At 60.8% G+C, this 16,934-nt stretch overlaps 1 protein-coding gene across 1 annotated transcript; it reads left to right on the top strand.

Annotated features, from left to right (window-relative positions):
- Window positions 1-206: 206 nt before the first annotated feature.
- On the top strand, window positions 207-15,352 carry BESB_050640 (uncharacterized protein; the record flags this gene model as incomplete). Its single annotated transcript, XM_029363515.1, has 11 exons — window positions 207-1,472; window positions 1,894-2,259; window positions 2,454-2,721; window positions 3,441-6,961; window positions 7,315-7,832; window positions 8,228-10,031; window positions 10,627-10,967; window positions 11,270-11,717; window positions 12,354-13,619; window positions 14,596-14,771; window positions 15,298-15,352. The coding sequence occupies 11 exons, from the start codon at window positions 207-209 to the stop codon at window positions 15,350-15,352; spliced, it is 10,029 nt and encodes a 3,342-aa protein (XP_029220881.1).
- Window positions 15,353-16,934: the final 1,582 nt, after the last annotated feature.

Raw genomic sequence — 16,934 nt, forward strand, 5'->3', positions numbered from 1 at the left:
ACTCCCTTTCTCTCCGTTCACTTCGAACGCAGCGAGGTTTCCCCTGCAGGTCACGTCTTCACCCCGGCTCACATGCGCGCACACGCCAGGCATGGTGACAGATAGCTAGCCTGCCGCGAACCCCTCTTGTCGCCCTTCTCTCGCACTCGACTTCTTTCGTATGCGGGGAAAAGCGTGTCTTGTTCCCAGTTGGTCTCTTCTTCACCATGCTCTCTGTGCGCTTCGCACTCGCGGGGACACCAGGGGCGAGCGACCTCGCCGGCGCAGCCGCAGGACCCGCTAGCCGTCATCCAGGAGACAGGCGCCCAGCCTCGGCGTGTCTTTCCGGACTCTCCAGAGAGACCCAGTGGAGAACAAACAGGACACGCTTCAGCCATGCGCCTTCGCTCGCCGCGCGAGGAGGGCTCGCGGCCTCGGTCGCTGACATCGACGACGCGGCGGGAAGTCCCGCCTCGAAGCGTCTGAAACGCGACGGCACCCCGTATGCGCCGCAGCATCGTACACCAGGTGTGACGGGGGAGAAGAGCACGGGGTCGCTGTTTCGTTGCTTGTGGAGTGAAACGCGTACTCGTTTTGGTCTGCGCGTGAGGCACCCGGATCACAGTGACCGAGCGCAGCCGGAAGCCCCACGTGAGGAGGCGGCGACGCGTTCAAAAGGCGGCACTCCGGCCGTTCCGGAGGAATCGAATCTCGATTTAGGAGTGTGGGATGCTGCGGTCTGCGACGCTGCGCCACGCGACCAACGCGCTGCGGCAGATGTCCACCACGATGTCGAAGCCGCGCACTCTTCTGCAGCCTTGCCGTCGCCGCCCAGCGAGAGCGGCGTCAGACCCTCCAGGCCCGCTTTCCTCTCTCCTTCCTGGGCGTCTCTCACGCGCTGGTCAGCCACGCTCTGCGGCTGCCGGCGACGCTCTGCGGCAGCGGCGACCGCGCGCCCTCGGGTACCCACGCGAGGGGGGAGACGCGACGAGAAACCAGCATCGGCGGCGCCCCCTTTTCGACCGCGCGGTGCTTTTTGTCCGCCGCCAAAGGCGTGTGGGCCCGCGAGCCCCGCAGCAGGCCGCCGACGCGTGGAGGGCGGATTTCGAGACTCTGCGTCTCCTCGCCGCGAAGGGAGAGAGCTTCAGCTGAGAGGCTTGACCTCAGACGCGCGGTGGATGTACGCCGTCACGAGCGTCTCCGCTTCACGCCGCTGCCCGGCGGACGCTTCCGCGGATGAGGAGAACCACATGGGCGCGAAGGCAGACAACACGCCCGCGCCGCACGTATGCGAAGAAGCGAAGGAGCCACACCCGCTCCCCAGCAGAGTGATCATTCAGCTGCAGGCGTTCCACAGAGGGAACGTGGCGGACTCGAACCCGTCGCGCATCGTCTGCGACATCACGTCTTCCCTCCTCGCCGCTGAGGGCGACGCGAACGGCGGGGGACTCCATACGCGTTCTACAGAAGCAGCCGCGGCTGCAGGTGGTGCGGTAAGTGTACCTTCCGGGGGCCTCAGAGGAGCCAGTCGGAAGAAATGACAGCTGTGTAGGGCGAACTGCAGAACGCGCTGCTGCCCTTCGTCACGAGAGCGCCGATACGGTCATCTGACTCGGGAGACGCCCTCCGGATCTGTGCGTTGCCCTGTGAAGCCGCTTTCCAAAGAGCTCCTCGCTCGATATATCGCGCTTCGAACTGCGTGTACTTCCCAGAGAGCGCCTGTTTTCCTGCTTTTCTCTCGCGCCGACTGGATCTCCGCGTCGCTCGTGCTCGCGTGCCGCATGGCCGCCCCGGTGCGGTTGCTGCCGCCGCGTCGCTTTGATTGACATTTATCCGCTAATATGATACACTCTTCCAAGATGCCTGTAGCTTACCTTTATCCATGGCGGCTTCGGTCCCATGTCCCGCTCGCAGGTCTCTCACAGCGCGCACGCGCGTCTTCTTGTCCGCGACGCGGTGAACGTGCAAGGGGCGCTCCCCGAGTACCTGCAGCTCCTCGTCCTGCTGTCAACGTTCGCCACGGCAGACCGACGCGCGCCGCCCCAGGCGGCCCTGCATCTGGTGCAGTTGCCCGCCTGCACTGTTCTCCTCACGTTTCCGCTGCCGCCGTCTGCTGCCCGCTCTCGACGCAGCGCGCCCACGTGCGAGAGAGGCGGGAAGAAAAGTTGTTCGCGGATCGAAGCCTACGCGCAGTACCTTGCAAAGCTGGACGGAAGAGACGATTCGGCCTCCACCGAACTCGCGGGCGCCTCCGCGATTCTCGACACAGACACACACGAAGTAAGCGCCGCGCGTCGAGTCCCCCCCTTCCGCTCGCCTGCCCTCCCCTCCCCTTCTCTCCTGCCTCTCGAGGTCGTCAGCACGTTTTTTCTTCGGATGTGCTCCGTAGATCTACCAGCGCGCGGCGCCGTTCGCGCGACGCGCTAGCCTCCGGCTTGGCATGCTTCTCGTTTGGTGCCTCTTTCTGCCCGCAGATTCTTCTCGCGATCGCCACGCGCAGGTCCGGCGTCTTCCTGTTCTCGGCACGTCCCGCCTCTTGGAGAGCTTCGCGGCTCGCGCCGGCCTCCTTCTTCATCCAGCCGCCCGCGGTCTTCTCCCCGGTGCTTTGTTTGCTCCCGCGGCCGCTCGGCTGCGCATCGCGCGGTCAACCAAGCGAGAGGAGCGAGAGAGAGACGCCGCTCTGCGACGCTGCGCCTGCGGCGCCTGCACCCCCCTACCGGCTTCTGCAGCGAAACAACAACGGTGAGAGAGTCTCCTCGCATGCAGAATCCGGCCGTGGACGCCCAAGCTTCCCTGAGCGCAGAAGACGCTAGGCAGCCCCTCAGCGGCGGACGCGTCACGAGCCAGCGGCGAAAAGCGTACAGAGTCGAATTTTACAGAAGCGTGGGTTTAGGGTGAGTGCGAAGCTCCATGGAAGCGCCTGTGGAGAGGAGCGACTCGTTCGGAAGTCACCAGCTGCCCTCAGCAGCGACACACGCCGCCGCAAGGCGTGGTCGTCTCGCGACGTGAACCCCTAGCAGCCTTTCAAGTCAAGACGTTTTTTCGCGTGATGCACCGGATAGCCTCTCCACTGAGTTTATCCGTTTGCTGGCTGGTTGTCACAGGCGAATCAATGGGACGGCTGTTCGTTCCTTTGTGCGGCCTCTCTCAGTTCGTCTAAGAGAGAGTCGTGGTATCAATCTCAGTCTCTCTCTCTCTGCCGGGCGGTCTCCGTGGCGGCTTCTGAGTCGCCGCTCCAATCGCCCTTCCGTTGCCTTCAGCACCTTCTCGCCGGGGGCGTCTATCCTCTGTGCGACTCGTGTCAGACTTGCGCCCGGTCTGCTTCGCGCTCACTCTCCGCGCCTCGTGTCTCTCCGTTCGCGCCTTAATCTTCAGTTTTCTACTAGCAGTTCGCCCGCGTTGTCTGCAGGGGCCTCCAATGCTTTGATGTTTCATATTTGTCTTTTTTTCTTCTTATCCAGGACCGGGTGCGGAGAGGCCTCCGTCCGGACGATCGTCTTCCACGGAGCCGCGCGATGGCGGCCGTGAGAGGTTTCATTGGGGGACGGCGGACAATTTCTGCGCGCCTTCCACGTCTTCGCAGGCCGAGGACGCTCTGTGGCGCCCGGTGGAAACTTGTGCGCTTCGCTATCTGCCGGTGCCCAGCTGCTGCGTGCGCGTGACGTCCGTGTCCGCATGCAGCGGGAACGCCGAGGCGCTCAGACTCCTCTCGTCACTGGAGCAAAGGCTGTCGCACCCCCCAGCGGCAACAGACGTGCAGCGCGGCGGCCGTGAACCGAAACCTGCGCTCGGCGCCTTCTTTGTCGCCGTCTCGCCCGCGCCTCGCACCGCATGTGGATGCGCTTGGAGCCCCCTCGTGTTGTACATACACCCCAGAGTGTGGCGCGTCGCAGCATCTGGGTCGTCAGCCCGCGGGCCCTCTCCGCCTGCTCTCGCCTCCGCGACAGCGCCGGGTTCGCTATGCGAGCCCGAGGCGGCAGCTGCCGGTCGCGGTGGAGAAGCGTCCGCCACAGCCAGCCAAACAATCCGGCGCCGCGACCAAGATGAGCGATTCGTCGTCGCGCCGCTCACGATGCCGGCGACTCGCCTCCCCCCGGGCCTTTTGACGGCCCAGGATGGCTTGGGAAGTCTCGCCGAACCCTGCTTGGCGGGGCAGTTCGCTTTCGGCGGCGCACGCGCGGCCGGGGATACCCGACTCCACGAGGCGCTCAGCGCCTTCGGAGACGCGAGAGAGCCTTCCTGCGCCGTATCTCACATTCTGCTCGCCCTACCGTACATCCCATTCACGTCTTACGCGCCGGCCTCGCTGCCTGTGTCGCTGACTCCGCCGGCGCCTCCATCAGGGTCGCGGGCGTCTCGGGGCCTTGCCGCCGGCGCCTCGGCGGGCGACGCGCGGGCGCTGGCGGCACTCGCAGAGAGGCACGCCGCCGCGTCGCTCTCCCCGCAGCGCTGCGTCGAGTACGGGCTCTGGCTGGTCGGGCGCTGCGCAGATGGTGGCCTCGTGGTGCTGCATGCACTCGCGGCCCGCCGGCTCTCCGCGGCGCCGCCGCAGCCGCATGCGGGCATGCACGCCGCGCCTGACCGGGCGTGTGGATTCTGCCGTCGAAAGACGTTGCGTTTCGGGGTGTACGTACATCCCGAGCTCCAGCTCGCGAGCGGCTTAGGGAAGTTCTCCTGCGAGCGGTGCCGCGCAGAAGAGCTGGTCTACGTCTCGGGGTCGCGGCCGCCGGCCTGGCAGCGCGTCGGGCAGCCGGGCGCGTCGCTGGTCGCTGCACACGTCTGCGCAACGACCCACGCGCTCTCGCTGGTGTGGCTCACGCGGCCAGCCTGCGCCGAGGCGCTCGCGGCTCTCCAGCGAAAGATCTCGCGCGACTCGCTCGCGGGCGACCGGAGCCACCCTCCCTCACGCCCACCTATCCACCCCGCGCGTCCGCCGCCTGCGTTCCGCGCGGCCGTGTTTCCTGTCGCCTCGTTCTACCTCCACAGAGGCTGCCAGCCAGGCGCCTCGAGCGACAGCGACGCGCAGCTGGTGCCTGAGGAAGAGCGGAGTGGAGCGACTCACGCGCAGAGCCGCGCGAGGAACGAAGGCGGAGCCTGGGACTTGGTGGCGAAGACGAGAGCTGAGGCACAGCCAACGCGCGGCGTCGTCGACGGCGTGGACCTGACCGAGCTCCTCGCGCGGCGGACGCCCGTGGCCGTGCGGCCTCTGCAGGCGGACGCAGCCGAGCAGAGCGACGCCGAAGGAGAGGAGCAAGGAGGAACAGATGGACGCCCAGATACACGGGACAAGACGCGACGCGGAGGCTCAGGCAGCCCACGGGAGACCAGCCAAGAGACTGGCGAAGAGCAGAACGAGCTGTGGAAGCGGGACTCGGCGTGCGCAGACCAGACGATCGACGAACTGTACGAGACAGAAACACTTCTCTGGAGCTTTCTGCAGCCCTTAACGCCGGGCGAACTCCGCATGAAGAATCGAGTGGGGAGCCAGACGCTGCGGGCCCTGGCGCAGCGAGCCGCGGCCTCAAGCGCACCCGCCTCTCCGTACACTTTGCGGGGGCCTTCTTCGGATCCACGCGCCGCCGCCGCCTCGCCTGCAGTGGTGCGGATTCTCAGCTGTACGTACACCCCTCCACAGGACCTCGCGGGGGAGAGAGCGGGCGTCGAGGGGCGCAGACAATGCAGATTGGCAGCTTTGCCGGATCGCCGCGGGTCAGTGAGCGACTTCTGCTTTCCAGACTTCCGTGAAGGCGAGCAGCTGCTGCAAGGGGAGACAACCTTGGACGTGGGCGCGTTGCATGCGCAGCAAGGCCCTTTTTCTCGTGTGGGCCCCCCCCGTGACTTGGCGATTCCGGACGACCCTGCGTGGCTTCGCTGTTTTTCCTTCACGTTCGCTCTCCTGGGCGTCTGCGGCAACCCCGCGCAAGACTCTCTATCGCGGGCCTCGCCGCCTTCTCTCTCGCCTTCTCCCTCCCCCTCTTCCTTCTCCTCTTGCTCCGTGCACTCCTCGTCTCCCGCGTCTTCTCCCACGTCGTCTGCGCGGACTGCTGAGTCGTCCCTCCAGGGCGTTTCGGTTGCACGTACACCGCGTTCACCGCTGGACAACGACCACGCGGCGGAGGCGGGAAGCGGAGACTCGTTGCTGCCAGACTACCACGAGGCTGCGTGGATGCTCTCAGATGTCAGCGCCTCTCAAGAAAACTCCATTAGCACTGGACTCTCTCCCTCGCCGGGCTCCCCCAGCGTGGTCAGCGTCAACTCCGCCTTGGATGATGAGGGCGGCGCGACACACGAGGCTGCAGGCGAGCCAGGGGCAGCAGATGAACGCAATCTTGTTGCTCCTCTTTCTCTGGAGGTCTGCGGAGGGACGAACGGGCGGCGACGCTGTGCGGTCGCTGAATCTGAGGAGACGGGAGACGGCCAGCAAATGCAACGCAGCGACGCAGGAAGAAGCGAACCTGACGTCCTGGTTGGCCTCGTACTTCACATCGAGGCCGGAGAAGTCGCGGTGCAGAGAGGGCTCCAGAGGCTCGCCTTGGAAATCTTCACAACGCCTTCCGTTTACTGCCGCCCGCTGCAGTGTCTGGGCCTTCTTCCGGTGTATGTACACCCCACCCACCGGCTCCTGGCGTTCGACCTCCTCGCGACGAAAGGAGCAATCGCGCTTTCCTCTCAACGAGGGTGTCCCCGCGCGCTCGACGCACTTCGCGTGGAATCCTGGCCTCAGAGATGGTCGGAGGAAAGATGCGCTGGCGTCGAGCCGCCTCTTTCTTCCACGTTCCAGCAAGCGCCTTCTTGGCGCCCGGTCGCCTCGCCTTCTGCGTCTTCTGACCCGCAGGATGAAATCCAGGTGTACATACACCGCAGCGACCAGATGCTTCTGCAGGCGCTTCTCCACGCCTACCTCCACAGGGGAGAAGCTGCGGCTATCCAGCGCATCCTCCTCGCCTCTGCGGCAGAAGGCAAGCGCCGCCCCGGACAAACGGTACGACAAGCGAAGAAAGGACGCGAGAAGAACATTCATCGACGGCAAGAAGAACTGAGAAAAGGGGGAGGGGGGCCTACAACTTGCAACCAAGCGCTCTGCATTGGCCTATTGATTTGGAGGCGTCTCTCGACATCTATCTATATATATATATATATATATAAATATATCTTCTGACGTCTCTGTTTGAATCGTTCGCGACGTGCGGTGTGCCTCGCTCGACGTTGCCGCCATATGCAGTCGCCTTCTTCACTGTCTCACTCGCTGTGTCTTTTGTAGAGGAATCACATGCGTGCTTGTTTCATGAACTGTTTTTCCATGCCCTTCTCTGTCGCCTGCGCCCTTCATCGCAGCTCCAGTCTTCCGCGCGGTCGGCGGCCGCCTCGCCCTGGGCATTCAGCGACGCGTTCGTCCTCCTCGTGGCTTCATGGGCGTTCGCGGAGCTCGACGCGCTTCTCCCTCTGCGGGAGACGCCGCACGCGTCGTCTTCCTTCTCGCCGGCATCGCTCTCGAGACCCTCGTTGCCGCTTCTCGCGGGGTTACTCGAGGCTGCGCTGCGGCGCGTCGACGCCGAGGACTTCCAGACGCGCAGCGACGCCGCCGCAGCGGCGTCCCACGCGAACCAAGATCCGCGGCAGCCGGGAGACCCCGCGGGCGAGGCTGTCGCTCAGCTCGCACCGCAGCTGGAGTCGATCGCCCGAAAGGCCGTCACGCTGCAGTCGCCGTCGCCGCGGCGGCGAGGCAGCTGCGGCGCGAGGAGGCTGGGGACAGACGCGGAAAGGCGCGCAGAAGACGCGATAGTCGAGGAAAGGCGCGCCGGGCGAGGAGAGCGAAGCGCCTGGGCTTGGTGGCGGCTCATGCAAAACGCCAAGTGAGGCCGCACGCGGACGCGCGAGGACCCTTACTGCTTGGCACTTCTCGTTTCTGTCTTCTGTTTCCACGGATGCGCACGCAGCCTTGCTGTCTCTACGTGTCTGCGCAGACTGCCTCCCGACGCTGATGCAGCGGCGTGGATCAGCGTGCAGGTGCTTCCGCGTGGGCTCTGCGAGCTAGGCCGGCTCTCGATGGATTCGCCTACCCGTTTGTGTGGCTTTCAACCGACTCCGTGCATGCATGGTGCTGCGAACAGGCGCCGGTCGGGTGGGGCTCCCGTCTCTGATCGGCGGACTGTCTGGGCGCGGCGCATGCGTGTCTCTTTTCCCGCTCCTTCTCTTTTCTTTCAGACGCTGGATCGCGTGCGTGCTTGGTCTGCGTGTGCTTTCTCAGGCACGCCCTTCTTCTGAAAGGACTGGAGGGGATCTTGGCGGCCTGCTTGGTTCGCTTGACGGCGATGGTTCCCTCCTCCTATCTTCTTCTCTCTTCAACCGACCCCTGTCTTCTCGCGCCTCCAACGCCAGCCTCCGGGTGCTCGGTGCCTCCTTCTGGCTCTGCGTCTGCGGCCTCCTCGTCCTTCGCGACGCCGTTGGCGTCTCGCTTGACTTCTCCCTCTTCTGTGTCCTCGATCTCGTCATCTGCAAGCGCCAATTTTCCTCCGCGCACCGGCAAAGGCCTCCGTGGCGAGCCTCGCGATCTTGCAGCCGCGACGCGCGGCGTCGCCCCTGTCGTGTCGCTCCCCTGCCTCGCAGACTTCCTCCGCCGCACCGTCTCGTCTCTTTCTTTGCTCCGCACGGCCTTCTTCTGGCGCGACATGAGCCTTCGCTGTATGTACACCCCGGCCAAGGACGTGCGCGGCGACCCGCGCCGATTGGTGGCTTCCTTCTCGCCGTTGTCTCCACGCAGTCTCTTTGCGTCTTCGTGTACGCGCGCAAGGGAGCCAAAGCGAAAGAGGGACGAGCGCGAGACATCCGAGGAAGGTGGAAAAGAAGGAAAAAACCGACAGGCGCCCTCTCAGCGCACTCCTCGCTCTTGCGAACGGAACGAGGAGACCGGGCCCTCGAAACACACCTCTATGCGCAGGGTCGACGAAAAGGAAAAAAGGGGCGCGGACGCACTTCGCCAGGAAGCCGCAGCGAGCCAGCGCGGCGATGAATCGATGCGTCCTACTCGCAAAGAAAGCCCCATCCCTGCGGCGCGAGAGGGAGAGGAGAACGCAGACGACGTCGAATCGAACTTCTCTGCGTCTTCTCTCTCTCTGAATCGTGCGGCTTGCCTCGCGGACGAAACGCGCCTCGTCGCTCTGCATGAGGCTCTCATCCGCGCCGGCGACGGGGAGACACTTTCGCTGCCGGCCTTCCTGCGGCCTCTGCAGCTTCTGGCGTGTCGTCCGCGACACGACGGGCTCTATCGGCTCGAAGGAGACGACGCAACGTGGATCGGCGCGCGAGACAACCGACAGGAAGGGACGATGCCCGCAGAAGCACGCGGAGGCGCGCGATCTGTGTCTCTTGTTCCAAGTCTCTCGCCTGTCTCTGCGTCTTGTGCGGCAGCCGTCGAGCATGCCGCGACGGAGCTGATTCCGAGTGAAAGCGGAGGCAAAGGGCGAACAGGAAGGGAGCTGGCTTGCGCCTGCGGGTTGTGCGGCGCAGCGGCCTCGCGGTTTCTCTTCTCGTCTCTGGCTCTCTGCAAGGCGCAGGCGATCGAAAACACCCCGCCTGTCTCCTTCGTGGACTTTGGACACTGCAGCGCGGCAGCCGACGACGGCCTCAATGGCGCGAATCCCGCGAAGCGCCGCTCCCTACGAGGGACGTACGCGCGGGCGTCGTCTGTCGCTGGGTTCCCCCGTCTTTCTTCTTCGTTTTCGCTGTTGTCTCAGGATGTGACTCACTTCCTACGGAGCTTGAGTGGGAGCCTGCAGTTCGCCGATGCACTTTGGTGCTTGGCCTCGGCTGAAGGCGCGCGAGAAGGCGATGACGAGGGCGAATGGAAGGACGCGACACACGCGGCGAGAGAGGCGCAGAGACTCCTCCTTCCTGCGACGCTGCAGCTGATCGGCGCGATCCCCCGAGGCGGCCTCTTCGAGGGCGCGAGAGACCGAGACGCAAGCCACGACGACAGCGAAGACGAGCGCGCCGCGAGCGGACTCTTTGAGATCCTCGCGCTGATATGCAACTCGCTCGTGTACCTGCAGCAGGTGCGGACGCGCGAAACCGAGAAAAAGATGATTTTTGAACACTCATCGGCCTCGACGCGTCGATCTCCCCACTATGCCCGCGTCTACCTTCAATTATTCAGAGTCCACATACCTGTGTATCTACGCTTCGCGTCTTCTCCCACATCTGTCACGAGGCCTCCCTTACGCCGTTGTGTCTGTTTTCTAAAACGTGCAGAATCCTGGAGCTGCGCGCAGCGTGCATCTCTGAATGCAGTTTGTATCGGCATATCTGCATATATAAAAATATCTGCATATGTATATATGTGTATATGCGCATAATGTGTGTATGTATCTGTGTGTATTTATATTATTTTCTAGTTATACATAGGTGTAAATGGGCTCTTCACGTCCACCGTGTCAGTGCACTGACCCAGCTTAGTTGGGATGACAGCTCTTCTGGATACAGAATCAGTGGAACACTCTGCAGTTTAAAAGACAAAAAGAATCTGATTTTTCGACGTCTTCCTCGCGCGGCCGGCCACGCCAGTTTGCCGTCGCCGCCTTCGGCTCTGCGCATCGTTGCTGTTGTCGAGTGTTATCTCTGCGCCTGTGAAATGGTCTGTTTCTTGTACAGGCCATCGACCTCTACAGCTGGATGCGCAGAGCTGTGGTGTCGCGGCGCGCGTTCGTTTCTTTCGTTCTGCCGCCCTCGCCTCCCTCGCTGGTGCCTTTCCTCCTCTCGTACCTGCTCCTTCTCGCCAGCGAAGCTTCGCAGCTGCTGCATGCGGTAGCGCGTTCGCCCCTCGATTCTCACTCCTGCGACTCAACGCGGCGCGCCTCTTGCGTGTCTCTTTTGGCCAAGGACGAAGGACGCGAGGCTCATCTTTTTCTGCTTAGCGCCGAGACCGGGAGGGCGGGCGACTGCGTGCGGGCGACGAGCGAGAGAGCCGTTCGCGTGCTGTTGGCGGAATCGAGGTATATTCGACTTTTGAGACAGCCTCCGCGCGCGACTCGACTCTCCTGCCTGAGTGCATCAGATTGCCCGCGGCGCCCCTCCGTGGACCTCTTCCCTCACTCGCAAAGTCGCTCTGTCTACACTAGCTCATTGTCGTGCGGACGTCGACTGCCATGCGGTTTGCGTGCGTGCAAAGACCTACGCACGTGTGCATGTTTGTAGACCATTTTACTGTTCACTTTGCCGTCGGCCACAGGGTACGCGTTAGGCTCTTCGAGGCGCTCCTTCTGTGATGCTTTTCGTCCGTGTTGGCTGTTTTTAGGGCGCGGCGATTGGTTCGCTGCAGCGTGCTGTCTGATTTGCTTGCGGCGATCCCCCTGCTACTCTCGTCTCCGCTCGCGCGCCCCTCGAGAGCTCCACGCAGGGAGTGCGGCCTTTCTTCTTCTCTCTGGCGCGCGCTGAGGCAGAGTCCGCTTCCATCTTCCTCCGCGCTTTGTCCTCGCGTCGCGCCTCCTCGACGGCGAAGCGAGGGAGGCCCGGGCGCCGCCGAGCGGGCGGAGGTCGGGGGGAGCTTAGCCAGTCGTATGCTCACGCGCGGCGACCTCGTGGCGCATGCGCATCTTGTCTCGCGACTTAAATGCAAAGTGCTTGATGCCGGAAGATGCGGAGGCAGCGGCGGGGATCTCGGCATACCGCTGGGCCTCTCTGTCGAGCAGAGCGGGGTTCAAAGAGGAATCTTTCCAAACGCCTTTTCCGCAATCTGCCAACTAGTAAGCGCGTCCGGCCGTGTCGATACACCTCTGCCTGGACGGGCCTCTTTCCACGTTCGTCACAAATGTATATATATATATATCTATTTAGCTCTATGTGTCTGTCTATCGATATCTATCTATATCTGTATATCTACCTATATTCATATGCATATGCGTCTAAGTGCGCATGCATGTGCATGTATATTTGCACATTTGTATAGACATATTTGTATATATCTATACGAATATGTATGTGTGTATATATATGTGTGTATATCTGTATATATAGGTATATACGTTTGTATGCCTGTGTCTTTACGTAGAAAAGAGTTTCTTTGCTGTGCTTGTCGTACTTGCTTCTTGTTCTCTTGAGTAGGCTCGTGCCGCCGTCTTTGGCTTTTTAAGATGCAGTCCACGTGGTTGGTGTGTGAGCGAGTCCTCAGGTCATCTGGAGGATGCATGCTGTCCTGACTCCTCTCTTGTTTTTCCATTTCCTCTGTTTCATCGCCTGAGTTGCGTGCTCTACTGAGACACGCCCTCGATCTTTTGTTCACTCTTGTGTTTTTGAGGATTCGTTTTCTTTTAGTTTGGTCTCTATTTGCCTGTGCGCGACAAGCAGAATCCTGTTGTTTCTCTGCTGCTTTCCACCCTCAGGCGTCGCTATTTCTCTCCTTCTCGCAAAAAGCAGAAGCCGGAGCCTCTTCTCGTTCTCAGCCGCCGGCGTCTCCGCGGGCCTGTTCTCTCCCCCGCGACGAGCTTGCATGGCACGTTCAGCGCCTTGTCGCGGATCTCAGAAGCGTCCTCGAAGCGTGCCTCGCCCCGACTTGGCAGGAAGCAACTCTCCGCTTCGTGTCTCCTTCAGGATCATTCCTTCAGCCCTACGAGCCCGCTGTCCCCGCGGCGCCTGTCTGCGTCCCCTGGTGCTTCTCGCCGGCGCCCGTGCGCGTCGCGCCTCTCGAGATGCCGCGGGGCGACTGTCTCCGCGCCCTCAACTTTGACAGAAGTCCTTTTGCTCCACCGAAGCCGCTGGCCATGCCTGTAGCGTGCGCGCTCTCGCAGAAACTGAGCAGCTTCACGGCGTCCCTTTCGCTTCTTCTCTCGCTGCTGTTGTCGCCCTCGAGCGCGCCCGCGCGCTTCGCGAGCGTCGCCTCCGCGTTCCCCCTTCCCTCCAGCGCGGCGTCGCTTTTTCGCTCGTATGAGCAAGCCTCGGCGACTCGAGGCGCAGAAGAGCTGCGTGCGAGCTGGTGGCGTGAAACGCTGCGCTCCCTCCTCCTCGGGTGTCTGTGCACAGGGGCCTTTCCCCTTCTGATCACTCACCTAGCGAACGGCCGGCGCGACGCCCTTCCGCTCGCGCTGCTTTTCGCGGCACTGTTGGACGTGGTAGAGCGCGGCTGGATGTCTGCGCAGCACGCGACGAAGCAACAGAGGAGAGGAGACGAGCCCCATGGGCAGTTGCGGGCGCCTGGGGAACCGCCCTGCGCCTCCGCGGGAGGAACGTCATCACGCGAGCGGACGCGCCGCGCAGCCACACAGCCGCTTGACTCAGTCTTCTCTCCCGAGTCTCTTTCTCCTTCTGCGCCGTCTTCTTCTTCTTCGTCTATTTCTTCTCCTGTTTCTTCTTCGTTTGCTTGCTCATCTTTGGAACGTTGTGAAGAGACGGGGATCTTTTTCTCGGCTGCGCATGCGCTTCTCCAGCTGCTGCTGCGCTGCAGCGAAGTCGCAGAGCGCGACGAGGCGCGGAATCTTCGCGCAGTTTGCCTCGCCTCTCCGATCGCGGCTCTCCTCACTGGCGCCAGCGGCCTCAGAGAGGAAGTCGCGCAGGGGTCGCGAAACCCGCGACCCGAAAATAGCTTCTTCATAGACGCTGCGGCAAGCCTCATGCACAACATCCGGCGCGCGAAGCTGCTGCGCGACGAGGAGGTAAGACCGAAGGACGCGCCGTGGAACGACAGCGAGGGGCGACGCAGCCCGCGTGCGAACCGATTTAACGCGGAAAATGAGGGAAGAGAGGGAGAAAACGAGAAAGCTCCACACTGCAGCGCTGTGCCTCAACGAACTGAGAAAACTGAGAGAAAAGAGAGACAACGAGAGAGCTACACAGTGAAGCTGCTCCTGCTGCTTCGAAGGGAGAAAAGATGACACGCGCGGGACATAGTAGCCGTTTTCCTTCACGCACCACGTGTACCCAGTGACCCGCAGATATGTCACGTAGAAGTATGCGTGCGTGCACATTTTCTTCGAAGTTCCTTCTCAAAACGGGCGGGGCTTTTCTGGGACGAGACATCGCGTTTCCTTTGGATTGCGCCCGCGTCTATCGGTGGAGAGGCCCGCCCGCCGGCGTCTGGAGACTGGGGAAAAAGATTGCGAGCCCTTGTCGCGTGCGCACGAGATGCAAAAGAGTGGCACACCACTTCTCCTTCCACATCTGTGCAGCAGTGATACAGAGTTGTTCGCAGGTCATTTTTCAGGCTTACCTGGAATGCCGTGTATGCTGCGTTGCTCTGTATAGGTTCGAGCACTCGGCGATCTTCTGCGGGCTTCGGGCTCTCCGTTATCTTTCTAATTTCGTCTTGATTTGCTTTTTCCACAGGAAGAAGATATGAGCGCATCTACAACGCGAGCTTCCATGCTTCTTCCTCGCCTACGTGCGCATGGTTGCTCCATTTGTTTCTACTGTGAAGTTGGAGAACGTCATTCTTGGGATGTTTTGGCTGAGGGGAATGACAGCGTCGCCGTGCAGGGAAAGGGATACCCCCCACGTCGACTTTTTTCTGGGCTGAAAGTCTGAGTCTTGGCATTTTTCTATGAAAGAGTAATTTATACGTAGCTATATATATGTGTATATGAATGGTCTCAATAGCGCCGACTTCGGTGCGCAGTTGCTGCTGTTCTTCAGTCTGGTCTTACATCCACGACTCGCGCGACACCGCCTCAAGCAGCTCCGCATCGAGATGCAGTCGGAGCCGAACAGGGCTGTCGGCTGCTGCGGACATCCGCTGCGTGTGCGCCGCCGACCCAGCAGAGTCTGCAGGCGATTTCTCTAGCAGTTCCTGTCTGGCATGGCGTGGCTTGGTGTGCAAGGACAACCGTGTGCGTCCGCGCGCAGATTTAGAAACAACTGAGTAGAAAAGTTACTTCTGCACTTGGAGTGTCGCCGCCACGAACTGAGAAAAAACGATTGGGTGTGCTTGCTTTAGCCTCTGACCCGTCCAGAAGATCTATCCGGGGGCCAGAGCAGTCAGCTAGATCAGATCAAAACAATACGAGTTCGTTTGTGAACCCTAAACCCTAAGCAGATCGGCAAGGAGTTGAAGGCCGCTTGGAATCGGCGGGTCGAGAGTATAAATATCCCGCTACAGTCGAAGTGGCATAGAACCAAGATTCAAATGTTTCTGAATCAACCAAATGCTAACCAATCACGTGGCGCTTTCCATGCCTCATTACTAGCTGTGGTCGGGCGACCTATGACAAACGGCAGCAAGCCACAGCCAGGAACAACAAAGCAGGGGCCGGCACACAGCGCTACAGCTATGGCTTTCCGCATAGCACGACTCCTTCTGCTGTCCTGTTTGCCTCGTCGAGTGAGCTGGATTTTCAGGGTTCCTCAATCTTGCGGCGCGAAGGGTGCTCACTACGACGTTGACGCGGACTGATTTACCAAAACGTAAGCACAACCAGCATCTGCTTCACGGTGGGGCATTTCTAGTCGACGTGCGTCGAACGTGCATTCGCGCTGATCCACATCGCCTGACTCGCTCGCCGAATTAGATTAACGAACGTTCTACCGTCTGTGAACGACAATTCGGCACTATCTCTTTTGCGAGTTTCTCACAAGACGCGTTGCTAATCTGGTATCACATCTCCGAAGCACCGCAGACTATACGAGCAACACGCAGACTTAAGGTAACCTCTTTGTTTCGCGACAGTGCAGCAGTGCCCTTTTGATGCTTTCAGGAGGGCGATAGGTCGTCCCGTTTTCAGTTGATGATCAGAGCTCAAGGAAAGACTTCCTTACCACTCAATCGTATTCACCACATACGAACGAACACAATGCGATACAGGAAGAGTCACTCGCACCCAGCGCGGCTTAGTGATCCGGAGCTAGTGACGACGCAGGATCGCACAATACCCCAATCTTACACAGCCTTGCGTAAGCCAGCACGCAGAGCCGCGCGGGGTGTCGTTTTCATGCATGACCATAATGAAGACTGCCACGGCTAGTTCAACCCTGCAGCCGATTGCTACAAAACCAACGGCTGGCGGTTCGCGATCGTGCATCGTGTCATAGCCCACACACTCACGAGTCCTGGATGATTCGGTCGATACCGAAGAGATAAGACCCCTATCGTCTCCGGAAGTTTTGGAAGTGTTCACAAATGGTCCGGCCTCCGGAACGTTTACCATACGTGACCCAGAAGAGAGACGAATTTCAGCCTGATGATGCCATTCCGGAGTGAAGCCGTCGACCGTCCTCTTGCATCAAGAAGGCGCATTTCATTAGAACTTGTCCGGTATACAGTTCCACAACATCATATCGGTAAACCATCAGCACACTTTGGTGGCATGAGTTTCGTCCGCTGCGCCAGAGAAATGACCCTAATGGCCGCCAATTCTACACCATCAGCGCGCCAAAGTCTTTAACTTGCTAGAATATTGTTTAGGCTTCTGAGGAAGACGAGACTGCTACCTGGCTGTAACATGTGCAGATCCAGTGTCCATCGTACTGGATGAGACATTTGCAGCAACACTGAGTGGGTTCCTTTTGGCAGGACGAAGCGAGGTGCCGGCTGTTGTTGTCTTATGGAATGAGGAGAAGTGAGCAATGCAAGCAGAAGAGTTTGACATCCTGTTTCAATCGGACTAACGTGGATAAAATGCACGGGGAAGAGCCAGAGTACCCTGGCCTAGAACGTGGCCTGCATATTTCAGTCTCGCAAGTGTACTACATTTGGGATCGAAGACAGTGGAGCTCGGCAGTGAGCGAAATACAGATTTATTCTTCCGCTATGTAAAGTCCTACATGAGTTGCCCACTCCCCATTCAATCAAGTTGCCGCGTGCACCATCAACTGTTGCCCTTCGCTGTTGTATTTGCGTAATCGCGTGAACTCTTCCTACCCACATTCGCACTCACTCAAAGGGTGCAGAGCCTGGACAGCAGCATCGGCTCGGCGGATGCCTGCAGCAGGGTGAACTAGATTCAGCAGCTAGGTACTTCTTAGGAGTCCCGAACGGG

This window comes from Besnoitia besnoiti, chromosome III, assembly GCF_002563875.1.
Source record: "Besnoitia besnoiti strain Bb-Ger1 chromosome III, whole genome shotgun sequence".
Taxonomy (NCBI): Eukaryota; Apicomplexa; class Conoidasida; order Eucoccidiorida; family Sarcocystidae; genus Besnoitia; species Besnoitia besnoiti.